The sequence below is a fragment of the Dermochelys coriacea genome, chromosome 3, assembly GCF_009764565.3.
Source record: "Dermochelys coriacea isolate rDerCor1 chromosome 3, rDerCor1.pri.v4, whole genome shotgun sequence".
In the NCBI taxonomy this organism is placed as follows: Eukaryota; Metazoa; Chordata; order Testudines; family Dermochelyidae; genus Dermochelys; species Dermochelys coriacea.
In genome coordinates this window covers 96084509-96106857 of record NC_050070.1, presented here as the reverse complement: position 1 = coordinate 96106857, position 22349 = coordinate 96084509, and the positions used below count along the sequence as shown (strand labels likewise).

The 22349-nt window shown below is 39.2% G+C and overlaps 1 protein-coding gene across 2 annotated transcripts in view; it reads right to left on the bottom strand.

Annotated features, from left to right (window-relative positions):
* Window positions 1-22349, bottom strand: part of NKAIN2 (sodium/potassium transporting ATPase interacting 2) — an 816594-nt gene that overhangs the window by 464679 nt on the left and 329566 nt on the right. For both annotated transcript variants that reach the window (XM_038397627.2, XM_038397626.2), the window contains exon 2: window positions 10199-10336. In XM_038397627.2, the coding sequence (XP_038253555.1) occupies window positions 10199-10336 (138 nt within the window). The remainder of the gene's footprint in view (window positions 1-10198; window positions 10337-22349) is intronic.

Genomic DNA, 22349 nt, shown 5'->3' with positions numbered 1-22349 from the left:
GGTAAACTATGTGAGCAAATGCTTCTTTATACATACAATTGTGTTTTTTTGTACTTGCAATAAATGCACCAGCTGATTCTCCGAGGCTGTATTGCCCTTAACTCATGTTATGATTTGGTGCTGCAGCATACCATAAATGGTAAAATGAACTGCTGAAAGTTTTGCCTTAAAGGATCGTAATCTAGACAAGAACTTCTCAAGGAGTCACCACTTAAGTGAATGCTTCTGGCTAGGATACTAGATTCCTGAACCTCAAGAATATCAAGCTTCACAGCCTGGTCAGAATATGTAAGGGACTTCATTCCATTTTAGCCTTCTCTTAGATACACTGATCATAAAGGAGTATCCTTCCCCAAAGGTATACAGAATGTAAAAGTGGAAATATCTTTCTTGGATAATTCCTGTACGGGGCTTGAAGACATGTACTGCCTTACTTTAAAGAAAACAAATCTCTGGAAAGCAAATTGGATGGGGTCAATAAGGCAAGACTTAACCTCACAACAAATGTTACTAGAAAATGCTGAAAATAAGAAGCTTTTCTCATACTGTGAGTAAATAGCTTTTCTTGGGAAAAGCACTAGCAGCCGACTGTGTTATCTTCTGTTATAAGATATTTGGGAGTAAAAAAAAAAAATCACTGAAATTCTTTTACCAAAACCAATACAGTTGAATCCTAACTCGCTGAAAACACAGAACCTAAATTTAAAAGTGAAAAAGGTAGCAGAGAACAGGATGATCCAGAACTCAAGATGCTACTCTGAAAACTATTATTCCAGTTTGTTATTGGCTTACGATTAAGCATTTTTGTTGTACAGCTGATTTGTAGCTGCATTACTTGACAATATCCTGATATATGGATGTTATAGATGAGCTTCTGCACATTTTTATGCATCACCATGAACATTTTTAGAAATACAGTGGGTACTAAATTGCCATGTGTAGTTCAACATATTATTGAAATACTTCCTGGAATCTGCCAAGATTCAGGAATAAATTCAATTTGTGGCATTGAGTTGGTCTACCTACAGGGCTTGAGGCAATTGGCAATTCCTTGCTATAAAGGAGGCATAGATTAGCTCAGCTATACTCTCTGGGGCCTAATGGTCTAGCAGACGGATGATGCTGCAAGAAGCTCAGACATAAGGTAATTGCCTCTCTCTCGCTCTTTTAATATATCTCAGCAATTACATGTTAAGTAATGTACCAATGATAATCTGTCCTTTTCTCCAAGATGCAGCCAAGTTTAAACTATATAAGATTCCTCCTTTAACTGGCTGCAAATTTGTGTTGTGGTAAATTGAGATCTTTGCTCTTTTTCTCCAGCATATTATGTTCATTAGTACTTTCAGAGGTCCATGAGTCTCCATTAATGTTTACTATTATTATTTTTTCTTATTGTTATCCCCAGTAGAGGGATATAATAGAATACATTAAGCTATGGCAACATTACCTTGTTTCTTATCCTCTTTGTATGTTTGTATCACATACAATCTATATCTATTCTTAATTTACAAATTCAGTAAGTGCTAATTTTTAAAATCTGCTTAGTTACATTATCGTTCCCTACTACTACAGGCTTAAAAAATCAAAATCCCTCTTCTGGTTAAAAATGTCTTCTTGTCTCATGTCTCTTACATCAGATCTTCTCTTCACTCCCAAGACCAGCTATCTTATTCAAACCTTTAATCCAGAGGTTCTCAAACTGTGGTCCATAGTCCCCTTTAAGGTGCATGCCTGGGCAGCTGCACATGAGAGAATGAAGGGCCGCCCACCTAATTAGTGGAGCCGCGCAGGCATGGCTCCACTGATTAGGTGCCTGGACCCTGAAGAAGATGCACATGTAAGGTGAGGGGGTGGCCTTGGGAGGAATAGGGGGTAGATGAGAGGGGGAAGTGGGATGAGAATTTGGGGGTGGGGAGAATTTGGGATTTGCGTGGCAGTCAGAGAAAGAGGTGACTTTCCCCTGCTACAGGACTGCAGATGCCAGGGAGAGACCCCCCGGCCTTCCCAGCCCCAACTCGGGGCTGCTGCGGCCGGGGAGAGAAGCTATGAACTTTTTTTGTCTATGGCATCATTTGGCTAGTACTGTAGTTATCAAAAACAAACCTCAGTTCACACTGGTCTCTATATCCACACTAGCAACAACTATTAAACATGTGTATTGTTATCAAGGACACACCCATCACATTAGAAAGGTCAGACTTCTGATATTAAAATATGAATTGTGTGCTTTTATTTGTAGAACAAAAAAAAACAATTATTATTAAGTTTTTTTTATATAGCACTTTTATCCAAAGCACTTTACAATACTTAGCTAATGGTACAAACAACATTTGGAAAGATCATTAAGTGGTCCCCCGAGAGCCTCTGCAATTTTCAAGTGGTCCACAAAAAAAAAAAGTTTGAGAACCACTTTTTTAATCCATTTCCCTGCCCTCTCCCTGCAAATCCTCCCCATGCCTTGTCTGAAAGGTTTCCAATTACTACCTCCAAATGCTGTCAAAATTCTCCTTTATCTTGGTCTTTTCTGGCAGGCACATATCCAGGATTTACATACTGTGGAACAAGCTCTAGTCTAGAAGAATCAGGTTCACCAACACCAACAGGACTAATGCTCCAAAGTGGCAGCTGACATCTGTTTCTAAGTAAGACTGACACCCAATGGCCTCTCTCCTCAAATTCCCCGATACGCATTTCCCATCAACTCTCCTTAATTCCTTCACATCACTCAATTTTACATTCCTTGTACCTTCTTCCCCTGGCAAAAAGAGCAACACAGAGTTCAATTTTACAACATCATCATCCCTAGCGACTGGGGGTCTCCCTAAATGTTTTCACCTTCTTTGTCACGAGCCAGGAATAGCACCTGCTGCAAATATTTACATCTCCTGCCCCTCATATTCAGAACTTGTAAGGGGAGGAAAAAAGGATGAATACAAATGCAGAACTTCTCTTTAGAGCAGGAGACAGACAGCATCAATGTGTTCAGCAGCCTTCTCCTACTTCTTGCATTTCAAAGCAGGTGTAGAGCAGGAAATGTGACTGCACATATCAGTGCATTCTGAGTCTAGTCTGCAGGAAGTTTCTTAAGTGGAGTGGAAGAGACTGAGCCACTGTGTGTGGCCCAGGATGAGGAAGAGATTGATCAACAATTTCCCAGGCCCCTTGGTTAGGTGGAGCCCCAGACATCTATACTGCCTGTCCCAACTGATGGCTCTGCTAAAAACACATTCACATCTGCATCATGTCACTTCTGAATGCTGACAGTCCTCTAATATCTGTTCTCTAAACTTCAACCATACTAATCTTTCCTGCAATATTACCTTCACCACCTTCTCTGTCTGCCTCTACCATTTTCCATTTCAATTAAAATATCTCCCAAGCTCTGACAGTATATTCACCTGTTCCCCAGTATGCCAGTTTTGGCCTCCTATTGCTCTCTCTCTGCTTCTTGTGATTCTCCAGAGTTCAAGGTCACTCATTCACTTGTGTCACATCCCTCTGAGACACTAACATATTTCTTTAAATCTCACCTTCCGTTCTCTTTAACTTGTGAGTCACTGTCTCTAGAAAATGTGTAATACCCTTTATGAAGCACATTATATAAAATTAAAATGCATTAGTGTTGTAGAAGCAAGAAATATTACAGATACTGATATGACTGAGGAGTAGGGATGATGCAGGGTACATTCACAGAAGATGGCTGTCCTTACCCTTGCATATTCTGTTGGCAGTCTGAGTTTTATCGACCCCTACCCACACCCTTGGAAATAAGCAAACTTCATTGCTATCGTCCCCAGGCCCAGAAGACTGTTGCCTTACTCCTTACTGTGCTTTCCTGGAACTTGGAACTGAGCACCCACCTTCTGATTCTTCACATGGAAATTCCCTCCATCTCCTAGCTTCAATGGAATACATGGTATGGACCCATGAAAACCATGATGGGCAGGAATCAGTCTACTCCCATCCTCAGACACACTCACTCCAAAGAGAACAGCAGCTGATGTGAAACACGCATTATACCACTACATTCAGCTGACAGGCTGACTGTAGGGTAATAGACGCTTAGTGGTCTCCTAGCAACTTTGTGATAGCTGGGGCAACTTCTAATTCCTAGTGGGATTTCTTAGTAACAGCACTAAGGTGGAAGTGGTCTCTATGCAGCTGCTGCCGTGACAGAGGGAGAGTTTCCCTTTGTTAGATGTCTTTTGGGACGATCAGGCTACTTACTGCCCACCCCTGTCCAAATGCAGGGGTACAGCAGCATCAGGCACCTGCTGTATGTGTGGGAACACATATTTCAGTTCTAGATGAGGGATGCCAGGTCACAAGGCCCTTTACAACAAAGAATAAAGTTGGGGGCAGCTCTAAGAGAGGGCATATGGGAAGATAAATAGGAAAGAGTGGTAGGAATGGAATCAGCCCAGGACTTTAAAGTGTACTTTATTTCTAAAATTTGAATTTATTATGATTTCAGGTATAGTCATGGTTCTAGCAGAAAACGGTGCCTTGTCCCATTGAAGTGGCCTTTTTAAATATAAGCCCCTATTTTCTGGCATTTTCAGAATAAATTCTTTGTGCTTAAATTTCTTAGAGTGGTTTTGAGCCCAAAGACAATATTTTTTAAAAGCAAAAATTTGATAAAATCCCATTTCCCCTTTTAATGTTTGCAGGTGTGAAAGTGGGTGTTTTCTTTTCTTCAGAGCTGACTGAAAATGTAATTCATAAGAATTTTAAAAATAAGTGTTGGGTTTTTTCTATTTCTCTTATGGTTTCTTAGCCTTTAGGGTGCACTCAGGTCCTGTTTTCAAGCTTTCTCTCCCAAAACCATAAGGACTAGAAACTGACTTTCTCAGAAGAGGAAAGCTGTGATTCTCACATAATCACAGGATTGCAGAAGGTGAGACTCGATGAAAAACTCCAAATATGAAACCTGGGTTAAAATCATGAGAGTTGGCAACACTGTTAATTATGTGCATGTGTATAATATTTACAAACACACACACACACACACTTTCCATATATATATATATATATATATATATATATATATATATATATATATATATATATATGATGTTTGCAGTGTTGCTGCAGCTGTGTAGATCTCAGGAGAGAGACACAAGGTGTGGGAGGTAACATTTTATTGGACTAACTTCTGTTGGTGAAAGAGACGAGCTTTTGACCTTACACAGAGCTCTTCTTAAGACCCAAAGCTTCTCTCGCCAACAGAAGTTGGTCCAATAAAAAAAAAGATCACCTCTCCCACCTTGTTCCTCTAATATCCTGGGACAAACATGCCTACAACACTACTGCATATATACAGAAGCACATTTTCACTCCTACACATACTAATATTCATTAACATTAATACCACAGAAAGAAAAGGAGTACTTGTGGTACCTTAGAGACTAAAATTTATTTGAGCATAAGCTTTCGTGAGCTACAGCTCACTTCATCGGATGCATTCAGTGGAAAATACAGTGGGGAGATTTATATACACACACAGAGAACATGAAACAATGGCTTTTATCATACACACTGTAAGGAGAGTGATCACTTAAGATGAGCTATTACCAGTAGGTGCGGGGAGGGGGGAGGAAGAAAACCTTTTGTAGTGATAATCAAGGTGGGCCATTTCCAGCAGTTGACAAGAATGTCTGAGGAACAGTGGCAGATGGGGGTGGGGAAAATAAAATGAGGAAATAGTTTTACTTTGTGTAATGACTCTTCCACTCCCAGTCTCTATTCAAGCCTAAATTAATTATATCCAGTTTGCAAATTAATTCCAATTCAGCAATCTCTCATTGGAGTCTGTTTTTGAAGTTTTTTTTGTTGAATAGCAGCCACTCTCAGGTCTAATCAAGTGACCAGAGAGATTGAAGTGTTCTCCGACTGGTTTCTGAATGTTATAATTCTTGACGTCTGATTTGTGTCCATTTATTCTTTTACGTAGAGACTGTCCAGTTTGACCAATGTACATGGCAGAGGGGCATTGCTGGCACATGATGGCATATATCACATTGGTAGACGCGAAGGTGAACGAGCGACTGATAGTGTGGCTGATGTGATTAGGCCCTATGATGGTGTCCCTGAATAGATATGTGGTCATAGTTGGCAACGGGCTTTGTTGCAAGGATAGGTTCCTGGGTTAGTGGTTCTGTTGTGTGGTGTGTGGTTGCTGGTGAGTATTTGCTTCAGGTTGTGGGGCTGTCTGTAAGCAAGAACTGGCCTGTCTCCCAAAATCTGAGAGAGTGATGTGTCGTCCTTCAGGATAGGTTGTAGATCCTTGATGATGTGTTGAAGAGGTTTTAGTTGGGGGCTGAAGGTGATGGCTAGTGGTGTTCTGTTATTTTCTTTGTTGGGCCAGTCCTGGGGTAGGTGACTTCTGGGTACTCTTCTGGCTCTGTCAATCTGTTTCTTCACTTCAGCATGTGGGTATTGTAGTTGTAAGAATGCTTGATAGAGATCTTGTAGGTATTTTTCTCTGTCTGAGGGGTTGGAGCAAATGCGGTTGTATCGTAGAGCTTGGCTGTAGACAATAGATCGTGTGGTGTGATCTAGGTGAAAGCTGTAGGCATGTAGCTAGGAATAGCGGTCAGTAGGTTTCCGGTATAGGGTGGTGTTTATGTGACCATCGCTTATTAGCACCGTAGTGTCCAGGAAGTGGATCTCTTGTGTGGACTGGTCAAAGCTGAAGTTGATGGTGGGATGGAAATTTTTGAAATCATGGTGGAATTCTTCAAGGGCTTCTTTTCCATGGGTCCAGATGATGATGTCATCAATGTAGTACAAGTAGAGTTGGGGCATTAGAGGACGAGAGCTGAGGAAGCGTTGTTCTAAGTTCAGTCCACACAAGAGATCCACTTCCTGGACACTACGGTGCTAATAAGCGATGGTCACATAAACACCACCCTATACCGGAAACCTACTATTCCTACCTACATGCCTACAGCTTTCACCCAGATCACGCCACACGATCTATTGTCTACAGCCAAGCTCTAAGATACAACCGCATTTGCTCCAACCCCTCAGACAGAGAAAAATACCTACAAGATCTCTAACAAGCATTCTTACAGCTACAATACCCACCTGCTGAAGTGAAGAAACAGATTGACAGAGCCAGAAGAGTACCCAGAAGTCACCTATCCTAGGACAGGCCCAACAAAGAAAATAACAGAACCCCACTAGCCATCACCTTCAGCCCCCAACTAAAACCTCTGCAACGCATCATCAAGGATCTACAACCTATCCTGAAGGACGACCCATCACTCTCTCAGATCTTGGGAGACAGGCCAGTTCTTGCTTACAGACAGCCCCACAACCTGAAGTAAAATACTCACCAGCAACTAAACACCACACAGCAGAACCACTAACCCAGGAACCTATCCTTGCAACAAAGCCAGTTGCCAACTATGTCCACATATCTATTGAGGGACACCATCATAGGGCCTAATCACATCAGCCACACTATCAGAGGCTCGTTCACCTGCACGTCTACCAATGTGATATATGCCATCATGTGCCAGCAATGCCCCTCTGCCATGTACATTGGTCAAACTGGACAGTCTCTACGTAAAAGAATAAATGGACACAAATCAGACATCAAGAATTATAACATTCAGAAACCAGTCGGAGAACACTTCAATCTCTCTGGTCACTCGATTACAGACCTGAGAGTGGCTGCTATTCAACAAAAAGACTTCAAAAACAGACTCCAACGAGAGATTGCTGAATTCGAATTAATTTGCAAACTGGATACAATTAATTTAGGCTTGAATAGAGACTGGGAGTGGATGAGTCATTACACAAAGTAAAACTATTTCCCCATTTTATTTTCCCCACCCCCAACCGCCACTGTTCCTCAGACATTCTTGTTAACTGCTGGAAATGGCCCACCCTGATTATCACTACAAAAGGTTTTCTTCCCCCCCCACCTGCTGGTAATAGCTCATCTTAAGTGATCACTCTCCTTACAGTGTGTATGATAAAAGCTATTGTTTAATGTTCTCTGTGTGTATATATAAATCTCCCCACTGTATTTTCCACATAATGCATCTGATGAAGTGAGCTGTAGCTCACGAAAGCTTATGCTCAAATAAATGTGTTAGTCTCTAAGGTACCACAAGTACTCCTTTTATTTTTGCAAATACAGACTAACATGGCTGCTACTCTGAAACCTGTCATTAATACCATAGGACTAACCTATGACTCAGGGACTACAAGGACATAAGGAGATCATCGTGATCCCATATCTCATTGGCCAGTTGCCCGCATCTTGTGTAACAGTGTAGGAGGGAATGCCAGCTCTTCAGAGCCAGGTACGGACTCAACACAACTTACTCCTTTCCCTCCCTGGAGCAGCAAGGGGAGTTACAAACTCACTCTTGGGCTGATCCAGGAGCATCTCAACAATGCACTAACTCCAGAACAGGCTTATGGTAAAGCCAGAGTTGACTCCATAGGGACCAATACAAATCAGACGAACAGGCGTATGCCTGAAGGCTGAATTACTGTTCATGATGAAACAGCAGCTTTGGGATTTCCTGATTTGCATTTGTGTCTGTGAAAAATCTACTGTACTGTTGAATTAGTATTTTTTTATTATGGATTTTTAGATAAGGTCATTCTGAGCAACGTTTTTGAGATTTAAACTTTTTATATCTATTTTTTTTAAAAACAAAATGCTAAAAATGTAAATCTAAAACCTAGTTAAAATTGTAATGGGTTAGAGAGTCCAACAGAGCCTAATTTGTTAGTGTATATGCAGAAAGATTAAAGGGAGGATGGATGAAGGGGAAAAAAACAGGTCAACTCCTGAGATTCACATACTATCTTTTTTTAGTCTTGTTTTGTCACTTCCTTACCTCTTTCTCCTCACACACCCACAATATTGTGCATCACATGCATTATATTTTGGGGTAGGGGCATGGTCATTGGGGTAGGGGCATGGACTTATTTGTAAGAAGCAGGCATATTTTTGCACTCTAAACAACATGAGTTAATAAGAAATAGTCAATAAAAATTACAGTAATTAACTGATCAACAGGTAAAATCCAGTGTGTATAATATTTTGCATTATCTATATCACCTCTTGTCATAAATATAAAGGAAAGGGTAACCACCTTTCTGTGTACAGAACTATAAAATCCCTCCTGGCCAGAGGCAAAACCCCTTCACCTGTAAAGGGTTAAGAAGCTTAGATAACCTCGCTGGCACCTGACCAAAATGACCAATGAGGAGACAAGATACTTTCAAAGCTGGAGTGTGTGTGGGGGAAATAAAGGGTCTGTCTGTGTGTGTGATGCTTTTGCTGGGAACAGAACAGGAATGGAGTATTAGAACTTGTTAGTAAGTAATCAAGCTAGAAATGCGTTAGATTTCCTTTTGTTTAAATGGCTGGTAAATAAGCTGTGCTGAATGGAATGTATATTCCTGTTTTTGTGTCTTTTTGTAACTTAACGTGTTGCCTAGAAGGATTCTCTATGTTTTGAATCTGATTACCCTATAAGGTATTTACCATCCTGATTTTACAGAGGTGATTCTTTTACTTTTTCTTTAATTAAAATTCTTCTTTTAAGATCCTGATTGCTTTTTCATTGTTCTTAAGATCCAAAGGTTTGGATCTGTGTTCACCTATGCAAATTGGTAAGGATTTTTATCAAGCCTTCCCCAGGAAAGGAGGTGTAGGGCTTGGGGAGATATTTTGGGGGGAAGACGTCTCCAAGTGGGCTCTTTTCCTGTTTTTTGTTTAACTCTTGGTGGTGGCAGCATAGGGTTCAAGGACAAGGCAAAGTTTGTATCTTGGGGAAGTTTTTAACCTAAGCTGGTAAGAATAAGTTTAGGGGGTCTTTCATGCAGGTCCCCACATCTGTATCCTAGAGTTCAGAGTGAGGAAGGAACCTTGACACCTCTTCTTTGGGGATTCCAAAGTACTGTACAAATGTGAACTAATTAAGCTTTATGCTATATTCATATTTTCATATATGTTGTGAGATTATTGATTTTCAGCTGCTGTTGCATGGTGCTATTTAATTATGATAGGTGACGCATAACAATGTTACAGTTGTTAAATAAATACATATGCAGGTTAAACAAGGGTAAGATGTATATTTAATTCCTAAGCAAAAGGGTAAAGTTTGCTCATCCACCTCTCCCATTTTTATGCTCAGAAAATAAAAACATAAATGATACTCACTCCTGTTATGTAGCGAGGTCTATATTGGATGGTTCCAAATAAGCCAAGTATGACTATAATAATGTGCACAAAATTTGCCAGGATTGGTGCCCACTGATAACCAAGGAAGTCAAATATCTGCCTCTCCAGCACACAAACCTAGGATTTAAAAGCATCAGAATGCATAGATTAGAACAGGCCAGAAAAACCAGATATGAAGACATGTTCCCTCCCCAAAAACAAGAAAATTGCCCTCAGTTTAAAACTAGTTCACTCAGCAGTATAATGAAATGAGTTTGTGATGGTTCATCCTTTGGTTTTCGTGAAAGCAGCCATTTCTCACTGACAGTCTACTGAGTTATATGCAGTTAGCTAAAATATTCATATGGGTGATTCTGCTGAGATACCAGACCCTGTTCAGAGGATGTTGTGTTTGCAGTAGAAACAGCACAAATCATTTTGTCATACACTGGCAAATGCTGTACTTCTACGGTGGTGCTGAAAGTCAGTGGTGGGTTTAACACTCGAGCTCAGTGAAATATTTTCAGCTGAAACTTTTTCAGTGAAAAAAATTCATATTGGATTTGGTTAACTGATTTCCACAGCTGTGCTGATTTTGGCAAATTGTTTTAGTCAAAACATAAATAAATGATTTTTCCCCCCTGGAAACGTTGAAGTGGTTCAGTTAGACACTATCAAAATGAAACATTTAATTTTTTCAGGATATATTCACAAGAGAGAGGCACCATTCACATAAACTAAAGAGTTTGTTTTCACCTCTGTTCCCCCACCCCCACAATATCCAATTGGGCACTCACCTTTGATGTGGGAATCCCAGGTCTGAATCCCTGCTTTGGAGTAGGGACAGAAACCCAGGTCTCCCCCTTCCCAGGTCACTGCCCTAACCACCAGACTACTAGATATTCTAGGGTGGGACTCACTCAATCTCTCCTGCTGAAGCTGTTCCCATTTGGTATAAATAATTAAATATTCATTGGCACATGGTTCAGAACCTGGGAATGTCCCTCTCATGTGAGTGCTCTAACCATCAGGCTATAGAGTCTCTCTCTTTCTGAAACACTTGAATAGTCATTGGGCCAAGTGGAACAGCTTCAACAGGGGACACTGAGGGAAACCCACCCCAGAATAACCTATAGCCCAAGGGTTAGCCTAGAGAAGGGATTTGAACCTATCTCCCCCACATTCCCCAGGTGAACATCCTAACCACTTGGCTATGGGATAAAGGGGGACACCTCTGCCTCTGTTTTATGAATCTACCTCTTCATTCCTTTTGCTTTTATTAATAGAAGTTTAAAAATACCCAAATCTAAACAAAATAATCTTTTGACTCAAAACAAAGTTCTTATTTTTTTCTATTTTCCCCTCCCCCCAGCACTACGAGAAAACTGAACAATCAGTTATTTGCACAGCTCTAGTTACAATCTCTCTCCTCAACATCTTTTCTCCCCTCAGTAAGCCTCATCCTGCATTCTCCTTCACAACAGAACTGATTCATTCGGTTTTCCCCCTCATCTATCCCTCTGTCACTGTAGTTCTCCCTACTCCCAAATACTTACTGCCTTCTGTTTAACTTGGCTATAGAGACTAGCTTACCTTCTCTCTCTCTATACCCTCTGCCCCCCACTTCTGCCATGTCATGGAAGACTGTATCTTATTGTGCATATGCCAAAAGGCATTGAACTAAGGTGAGCATGCAACCTTCATTCTGGCATTTCCTAATTTGTAAGTGCTTGACTTTCTTTTAAAGTAGTTTGTTTGATGTTTTGGGTTTTTTATTTTTATATTATGCACAGATGCAAACTTTAAAAACTTTACCTATATACAAATCAAATATCAAATGCATCATTGGCAGGGAATAGCCCCACCAAACCTTAATAATGTCACCACAGCTGTAAGTTACACAGCAAATACGAATAGCTATATAATCTTCAAGATAGCTTCTTTTTTAGAAATATTTACATCATGTTAATCTCCAGCCAAGTTAGGGCAGTTGGTGACCCTTGCCAAACAAGAACATTAGAAGTAGCTAGACCAGAGTAAGAAAAACAAAGCGTCAGTTTGGTTTAAATAGAAACACCTTTCAGAATTCTGCAGAATGTGTTAACTGGTGTAGTGACATTTCATTAACATGCAGCTCTATACACTAGTGCATGTTCAGAACTGCATATTCAAAAAATACTGATAACATTAAATGAATCTTCTAGAGAAAAAAATTCCCTGACCAAACCTATTTTACTAGACAATTCTTCTAGTGAGAATTCTGAGCAGACAGAAACTTTATTGAACCAGGATTTTTTCTTTTAAATCAGCTGCTCCTATATGAAGTTGCAACTCCACCCCACCCCAAAATCTGTTGGTGAATATTTACTCAGTTTATAAAATGCAGTGGATCAATTGAGTTAGGTATTTTTGTCATGAACACTTTTAGTTAATTTAAAAGTTATATCTGTGTCTGAAATTAAGTGCTAGCTGAATAATTGATTTTAGTTCAATGCAATTCTTTAGGTGGTACAATTTATTAGAGGTATTTTCCTGTCCACAAAGGCATTCAAGAACCAAAATACAAGACCTTGCTAAAAAGTTACTAAATATATACATCACCATTAAAAGGACAGCATTTGCCAATTACTGCCACATAGTGATAATTGAGATACCACATTTCCTCCCAATTTATAGGAGGAAGGTGTAATTATATGGTGTCTCTGGACAAATGCTGTTCTCTTAGCCTGGAATTTTTAAAGGAATCTAAGAGAGTTTGGCCTCCCAATCCCACTGAATGTCATATTCCTTTTAAAATCCCAGATTTAATCGTGACTACTATAATTCTTCCTCTCTGAAGGCAGGTTAGCACTGTACAGTATATTAGCCCATCCTGATAACGCATCCTGATTTTTGCTTAGAATTTTGCTTAAAAGAGTCATGGACCAAGCTAGACAATCACTGTTCTTAAATTACTCAGGATTCTGCAGGCCCGGTTCACAATATTATACATAAATTTTTTAGCAACACCACATGTCGAAGAATTCCCAAAGAAGCAAGACATAACATACTAATTGTAATTACAATGATGTGACTAAGAGACCAAGCTGTCTTGCAAGTTCCACAAAATCCCAATCCCCCTAAACCTCCAAATGCATCATTATAAAATTTCTTTAACTCTTAATGTATATAAATGAGATCCATCTGTGACACTGTGCAGGTCTTTGTGAAATCCAATAAGAGTATCAACAAAATACCTGCTATACCTAAAGCATTATTATTAACTGTCTAACAATGGGAAAATGTTCATTCACAACAGAGAGCTCTTATTTTCATCAGCTGAAAAAACAGTAAAATGAGAATGGCAAAGCAGTTGTAAAAGGAAAATAAACTGTGCAGACTTCTAGTAGAATAACTATGGGGGGGTCAGTCAGTTACAAAATATAGAGGGGATGAGGCAAATCATTCAAACAGTAGGAAATCACACAGATAAATGTACCAATTATAGAAGAAAATAGCAGTACTGTAGTTAATTATAAAAAAGTAGGGAACTTAATATTCCCACTGTAACTGTAAGGGTAAAAGGAAATTGCATCAATATATACCAAAGTTTTGGGATTTTTTGTGACAGATCTAATAGTTCTGTGAAAAATTGCTTACAAGGCTATATAGACTGAGTAAGAGGAGATTCTATAGTAAATCTTCACTTAACATATTTTCATTCATTTCTCTTTCCATTATTAACCTGTCATTTTTCTAAGGCTATTCTATGAGTGTTTTCTTTAAACTAGAAGCTTGTGGATGACAAAGTTCAGAGATAGACTTGTATTATTATAGTTGTGTGTGTCAGGATGCCATGAAGAAATTTTTGTTGTTGAATTCAGTTATAAAGATGGAGTCCTAAAATCATACAATCATTAAAAATGAAATCTAACAATTCAAAGAGAAGAGCTCAAAAGTCCCTCAGCCAGCCCAGCAATTAGAAATTTGTTTCAGAGTCTGATAGTGCTGCCATCTATCTAGATTTTTATACATGCATCCGTCTGAGACCCTGCAGTCAGTTTTTCATAAATGCCCAGCCATCCACTTACATGCATCTGAGCTTAGTATTTCAGATTCATCCAGCTAAGGGCTGGAGTAATGGATCTTTTGGGTCACTAACAGCTGGAACAGATGAGAGGAGTCTTTCAAGAACTCTAAGCAGCACCAGGGGATTAGAATGTCACAGATTATCATGATGGATCCTTCTGGCCTTAGAAGTCCATGAGATCTATGAGAGTCTATGAGATCAGCCCCAGGGACAGGGGAGGTCAAAAAAGAGCACTTTTGTAAACTCACCTCAGCTACACAGAGTGATACTTGCCTTCAGCTGATGGTCTTATCCAAAGTCACCGGAAAAGGGACTTTCATAATTTGCTATAATAGCTCTACCGTCTGAGTACCAAACAGCAGACTGTGTTAGTCATCCTTAGAAAGTAAGACCAAAGTGTTCCAATGTGAGTGCCTAAACTTGGGCCCCTCAATTAACATTTAGACACCTAAATAAAAGTTACGTATTTTGGAGAATTTTCAGAGTAGCAACCGTGCTAGTCTGTATCCGCAAAAAGAACAGGAATACTTGTGGCACCTTAGAGACTAACAAATTTATTTGAGCATAAGCTTTCATGGGCTACAGCCCACTTCATCAGATGCATGCAGTGGAAAATACAGGAGGACGATTTTACATACACAGGGAACATGAAACAATGGGTGTTACCTTACACACTATAACAAGAGTGATCAGTTAAGGTGAGCTATTACCAGCAGGAGAGAAAAAAAACCTTTTGTAGTGAGGAAATATGGACACAAAGGTACTCATAACAAATTCTTGGCTTGGGTCCGAAGTTTTGAAGAAGCTGGTTACAAATACAGTTGATTCTAGAAATAATTAGCAAGAAATCATTTTTTCTTTGCTGACAGACTGCTTTGTAGGAAGCATGGCATAGGGATCCCTCAAGGAGATTACAGACAACCTAGCACTAAGACTATTCCCTTTGACTTCATTGGAAGTAGGAATGGGTCCTTACTATAATTATGGTCAGAACATTTACTGTATATGGCCCCATTCCTGCATTGTGAAGCCAATGGGGCTTTCCATGGGCACAGCACGCCACTGGCCTACAACAACTTCGAGGATATGGGCCTACAAATAGAACCCTATTCAACATATCTGCTCCTTGTGTGTGTTCCGAGTGTTAGCTGCTGACTCTCCTGGAAAAAAAAATTAAAAAAATACCTTTAAAACACTAGTTTTGCCCTGCAAAAGAGACACTGCAAAGGGAGAATGAGCTGGATTCTTTTTAGGTTCACTTAGATAATGAATGGAATTCTTAGCTAAATTGCAACTGTCATCGTAATTCCTGGTGACATAAAATTAAGACTCTAGCTGGACTTTCACATCCCAGGCTGAATTTGAGAGGATGGTAGTTGGTCAAAACATCTTTTGTAAACTGAGCAAGTTTGGTATGTAATTTTTATAGTTGTTTTTCATAGCATTACTCATAATTTAGAGACATTTAAGGTTCTAATCCTGTAGAGGACTGCGTGCAGACACACTTATCCACATGTGGAACCCCATGGACCTACAAAAAAATTCCGGTCTTTTCAGTACATTATCAAAAGAATTGTTTCCCTGGATGAACTAATGGCATATGCAAAAAATAGAGAAAATTGTTGCCAATTTAGGATCAAAAAGTTTTACTCCCACCAAAAAACACCACAACACCAATATCCACAAAAATGTGAACAGTCCAGGCATTAAGAGGAAAAAAAGTGGAAAAGTCTCCAATTTTACACCTAGTAATTTCACTTTTTATTTCATATACAGCTATATTGCTTTTCAGAATTGCTCTTTTTATAATCCTGAAGAAAGCGTATTGCTACTTTTGTTTAAATGTGCAGCAGTGTTATTTAAATACATTTTTATCATCACTATAATTAGTAGGGCTGTCCAGTGATTAAAAATTAATCTCAATTAATCACACAATTAAAAAAATTAATCACGCAATTAATTTCCCTGTTAAACAATAGAATACTATTTATTTTAAATATTTTTGGATGTTTACTACATTTTCAATTACAACACAAAATACAAAGTTTCCGCATCAGAGTGTTGATCTTTTAAGACTTCTAAAACCATGCTCCACACCTCGTCCCTCTCAGATTTTGAACGGCACTTCAGATTCTTAAACCTTGGGCTGAGTGCTGTAGCTATTTTTAGAAATCTTACATCTGTACCTTCTTTGCATTTTGTCAAATCTGCTGTGAAAGTGTTCTTATAACAAACTTGTGCTGGGTCATCATCTGAGACTGCTATAACATGAAATATATGCAGAATGCAGGTAAAACAGAGTAGGAGACATAATTCTCCCCATAAGGAGTATAGTCACAAATTTAATTGACACATTATTTTTTTAATGAGCATTATCAGCATGGAAGCATGTCCTCTGGAATAGTGGCCGAAGCATGGAGGGGCATACAAATGTTTCACATATGTGGCATGTAAAAACCTTGCAATGCCAGCTACAAAAGTGCCATGCGAACACCTGTTCTCACTTTCAGGTGACATTGTAAATAAGAAGCAGGCAGCAGTATCTCCCACCAATGTAAACTAACTTGTTTGACTTAGTGATTGGCAGAATAAGAAGTAGGACTGAGTAGACGTGCAGGCGCTAAAGTTTTACACTGTTCTGTTTTTGAGTGAAGTTATGTAACCAAAAAAAATCTGCATTTGTAAGTTACACTTTCATGATAAAGAGATTGCGCTTCAGTACTTGTATGAGGTGAACTGAAAAATACTATTTCTTTTGTTTATCATTGTTACAGTGCATATATTTGTAATAAAAATATAAAGTGAGCACTGTGTACTTTGTATTCTGTGTTGTAATTGAAATAAATATTGAAAATATAGAAAAACAGAACAAAATTCTTTGTGGGATGGTTTATTTGAAGGGTTAAAGTAGCTATATTTTTCTGGCTGACACACAGTAACACAGACTCAGAGAAATACCACAAACATTCCAGTTTGGATCTCTGCAAGAAAATTTGAAGAGTCAACTCTATGGAAATCATGTTCTACCCAAGTTAACTATTGCATTGCTACAATTTGTAAGCTACAGGTTTATTATTCACAATATTAACTTAGAGGTGCTACACTATACAGTATTTGATTCCAAGCTATGCATGATTTCAGTAAGACATGCTTGTATTCTATAAGTTCTAGGAGTATAGATTAAATCAGCAAAGATACTACAAGTGGCTCAGACTCAAACTGATAAGTCATCTCAAGATAGGAAATCCATTTTATTCCTTAAAAATGAAACCATGTTATGAGGCAAAAATCCTGCTTTTTTGCCCAGAACAGGATTCAGTCACTCAACAATGATTAAGTAGGGGTTTTTGTAGGGGGCGGAGGAAGCAGACAAATGGAAAAAATATCTTGTTAAAACATATTAGACAAAAAGGACAGAATATACATCAAAAATACCTAAAATACTTGCTTAGATGCACACATTGATATTTTTCTTCATACATTTCAATACAACAAAATATTGACTGCAGAATAGCGTCTTTCCATCTGTGCTAATGATTTCGATTTTTAAGGACCATGGAATCAGATTTATAAAAGCATTTGGGCACTTAAAGAGATAGATACCTAGTGGGTTTTCAAAAGCACCTGAGTTAGGCACCTAACTCCCATCAACTTCCATGTAACTAGTAGCTGACAGGAAGGCCTCTAATACTTTTTTTAAAATCAGAAGGGGAAAAAGGTAGTGCGGAAAAGTATGAATGCAGGCAGAACTATGCATTCAGATAGGTGCAGGCACATATCAAAAATATCAAAATTGTTACCATGTTATTAAAATATTTGACAATACAGAAATTCTCTGATGCACAAAGATGTGCACGTTACACATAGAGGGCCAGATTATGTTCTCATTTACACATCATAAACCTACAGTACATCTATAACCTAGTGTTTACCCCAAGGTATATCCAAATTAACTCCTCTGAAGATAATTGAATTATCCTACATTTACCTGGGTATAGTTGAAAGCAGAATTTGGCCGATTGTCTGTACAAAATTACTTACCTACAATTAAAACAAACAAATAAAAAAATCACTCATCCCCTAAGTCTTTTTGGAAGGAAAGGTGGCTTGAAGAGGGTTAGAAACAAATGCTCTGTAAGAATCCTCAGCCAATCAGTTTTGAGATGCGTTAGAAGAGACTGCTCACAACTCATCAGGAGTGAGAGATATGAAGGTAAAAATCAATGCGGAATGGTATCAAAGGAATATATCAGGTGAAAATAGCCAGTCTTTAGACACGAAGATGGTTTTACCTGTGTTCCCATACTAAGCTTACTCAACCCTATTGCCAAAAAAATAGCTAAGCCATGCTGGAACTGAGAAGCACACAGAGCTTACTGCTTTGCTCACTTTACTCACTCCACATTAAATTTGAATATGCAGAAGCCCGACTTCATCTGACCTTATAAAATTCTTTTTACTATACTCCTGCTAGAATATTCATCATCATTACACACTGTGAAGTATTTACTAGATTTCAAGCCTTAGCATTTTCTATACACAGATCTTTCAATTTTGCTGACCACTTTGGTATTGTAGAAGAGAGAGATGTGATATCAGTTATCTCCTGAAAAGTTTGCAACTGCTAAACTTTGCCTACTACCCGGATATGAAGCCATCAGCCCTTAGGGAACTCCAAGTGGTACAGAACACTGCAGCACATCTCAGCAATGTGGCCTACAGAAAACAGACCTGTCCTTTGCTTTCTTCACTGGCTCCCCACAGAACAATCAGTCAAGCACAAGATCTCAGGATTTATCTTCAAGGCATTCAATGGGATGAGCCTAGCACATAAAAAAGATCACTTAAAGCACCAGGATGAATGCCATAGTCAACAACTCTGGCACAATGGAAATTTGGATCATTAAGATAAAACTCATCTGTGCAGGGTTCAGAGCTTTCTCAGGGGCCAGTCAGTGTGGAATCAACTCCGACAGGAATTATGGTCTAGAGCTGATCAGATGATGACAATTCTATTTTACAGCAACTTTTATGATTTCAAAATTTGTTTTCATTCTGCACTCGGTAAAACCTCAAAACCTTCTGAATGATTTTGCAAATGTCACACACTCCATAAACTGGTAATTATGGTACTGGCCTGGGATGAGGGAGACCCAGCTTTAAGTTCCTTCTCTGTCTCATTCAGATCAGATTTTTCTCATCCTAGGTCACTCCAAATCATGCAGGACAGGGACTTAAAGCTGTGTTTTTTCCCACATCCCAAACTAATACTCCAATACAGAATGAGTCTGACTCTCCTGGCCACTGTCTCTCTGAAGGTTTTGGGTCAGAGAGAAAGTTTTGAGGAAACTGATGCGTTTCAGAAACACATTTTTGCTTCAAAGCAATAGCTTATTTTGCCAAAATGAAATTTTGGTAATAATGTTCTGACCAACCAGAAGGTGATGAGGTTTATGATGGTCTGTAGTACAGCTGTAGTGCAAGGTGAACTTCTTCAATCTGCCTTCTCTAATATAAACAGATAGCAACACATACATTAAAAAAAAAGACACCCTAAACAAAAGAATAACCTGCACACACGCAATTCTCCTGCTCTCCTATCGGCATAATTATTCCACCTCCCTGAATGGCAGTAGCTATATAAGCAGGAGAGCTTCTCCCATTGACATAGCGCCATCCACACTGGCACTTAGGTCGATGTAACTTATGTCACTCAGTGGCCTGGCTTTTTTCACATCCCTGATTGACTTACATTATACTGAAGTAAGTGCTAATGTGTACAAGCCCTTATGCTCATGTTACTCCATTAGTGTCAGTGATGTTACTCTGATTTACACCAAGATAAATGAGAGGAGAATCAGGCCCAACATTCCACTAATTTAGGGCCTGATTCTGATGGTTGCGGAGCACACACAACTCCCACTAGGGCTGAGCACCCAACTCTGCATCAGCTCATCATTGTTTACATACATTCACTCACACATTGTTTACATACATTCACATACATTCACTCAAGCACAGTGACAGACTCCAGGTAACCTAGTTTGAAGATTAAAACTTTTAAAAAAGCCAGCTATGGCAAGATGTATTTATCACTTTGGTTTTGCTGCTACACTTCATATAATAAAATACCACTAAATAGTAATTTGTCATATATGAAAAAGAACGACACCTGTTTATTTAAATGTGCTATGGACAAAATAAAGGACTGTAATAGAACTGCTTAGTTTATGACACGTTGATTTATGAAGCAACAAACTTACACAAAGTATCAAGCCTATAGGATGAAGTAAACATTGTAATGTCACAATTCATAGTTTCCCTATTGCATCTGCCTTCTCATCTCCACTTTTCTTGACCTCCAATTTGGTTTATTTGCTTTGGTGCCCATCACAATTCCACTTGGAAGCAGCAAAAGCTATACTCTAGTACTGCTGCAAGCGCTCCTCCAACATAACCCTCCCCTGCCAATAGCTGCCATCATTCAAGTGGCACTTGCTAGCATGATAGCACAGAGTTGCAGCAATTTCTTTTCACTTTTTCATACCTCATATCCCCAGCTGTTCAAGGGGGGTGATTAACTTGCTGGTTTGATGAAGTCTAGAAACTCGGCAATAATTATTGTGCTGGAAGTGCTTAAGGCAGCCAGCAGTGGTATGGCAGGAATTGGAATGCAGCCTGACCAAAGCAGCGCACTCTAATTTGTTTCATGATTATTTCTTACAACAAAATTATTCAGTTCCAGACTATGAAAGGCAAATTAAACTGTCTGAGGCCAACTCTTCTAAAATGCCTCCCACAAAATGGGCTGATAATATTAGGTTAGCTGCTTAAATCTATCCATTCAGAGTGCTCTGACTTGTTTGTCAGTGACCTCTGAGAGCTATACAAAATGTGATCATTTATCCAATCATGATCTATAGAAAAAAGTTGCTTACAATTGTTTATGACCAATTTAACAAGGATTAGACTAGAAGATGGAGACTAAGGCTATGGCTCCACTAAAGAGCTTAAAGCGGGGCACACAAAGCACTATCAGCCTTCTCCATCCCTGCTTTTCTAAGACAGGATCAATCCCCATTGAACTTACAATGCTACTGACAGTGCTACACCAGGAATTGTGACTGAGTACTAGAGAAAGCCTAAGGAAAGGTAAAAACAAACACAAAAGAACAATAAAGAGCAAGCAGTGGGGTGTTACAAGTTTATTTTATTTAGGTCAGTGTGCTTAGTAAGCTGCTCGAATAATCACGTAAACCACAGCTTCATACTGCTGGCTATTAAACAAACTGCTAATGCTGGGACTAAGAGGACCAAGTTCAGGGCTTCATACTGTGAATAGCTGTCATTCTCCAACACACTATTTCAGTAATGTTAACATTAACTTCATACTGGTCACCTCAGGAATGGTAAAGATGCCTGCTGCTGCCAGGCCTCCTGCTTGGTCCCACTCTCTAAGGTGAGAGCCTCCCACACTGACAGCATTACTTCTGATCCACTGCCAACCTTCCTGCTCGGGTCCCAACCCCAAAGGCAGACATTGCTGAGCAAGAAAATTTAAACCCTCATGTGCTGAGGGAACAACTACTGCATTCCTTCCAGGAGTTATTTCATTTAAAAACACTGTTCACATCTGATGCTAGTGCCTGCTTGTGGAATTATAGATTAGTTTGTGAGGTGGCATTAACTTTCCAATCACCAGTGTATCTTCTGTCTAAGAAGTATATGCTCCTCTTACATCTGAGAAGGATGTCATTAGTAACTATATAACTGATATGGTAGAAGGTCTATGCTTTAAATACCGCACTGGATTCTGTTCCAGGCTCTACACCAGACTCGGAATTTAGGCAAATCACTATCTCTCTGGGTAAAAATTTTGAAAATTACACCAGTTTCCATCTGGAAAGTAGAGAAAAATAATAATTAGAGGACCCAACATTCAATATTATCCTGGCCTTTTCTCCCGCTTCCCTGCAAAAAGCAGTTGGAAGGGAGGGAAGTGGGCTAAGGTCATACCAGTAATCACTGTGATGGGATACAAAATTGATCAGATGCTTTTCCTGTCAACTGGTTTCAACTTGT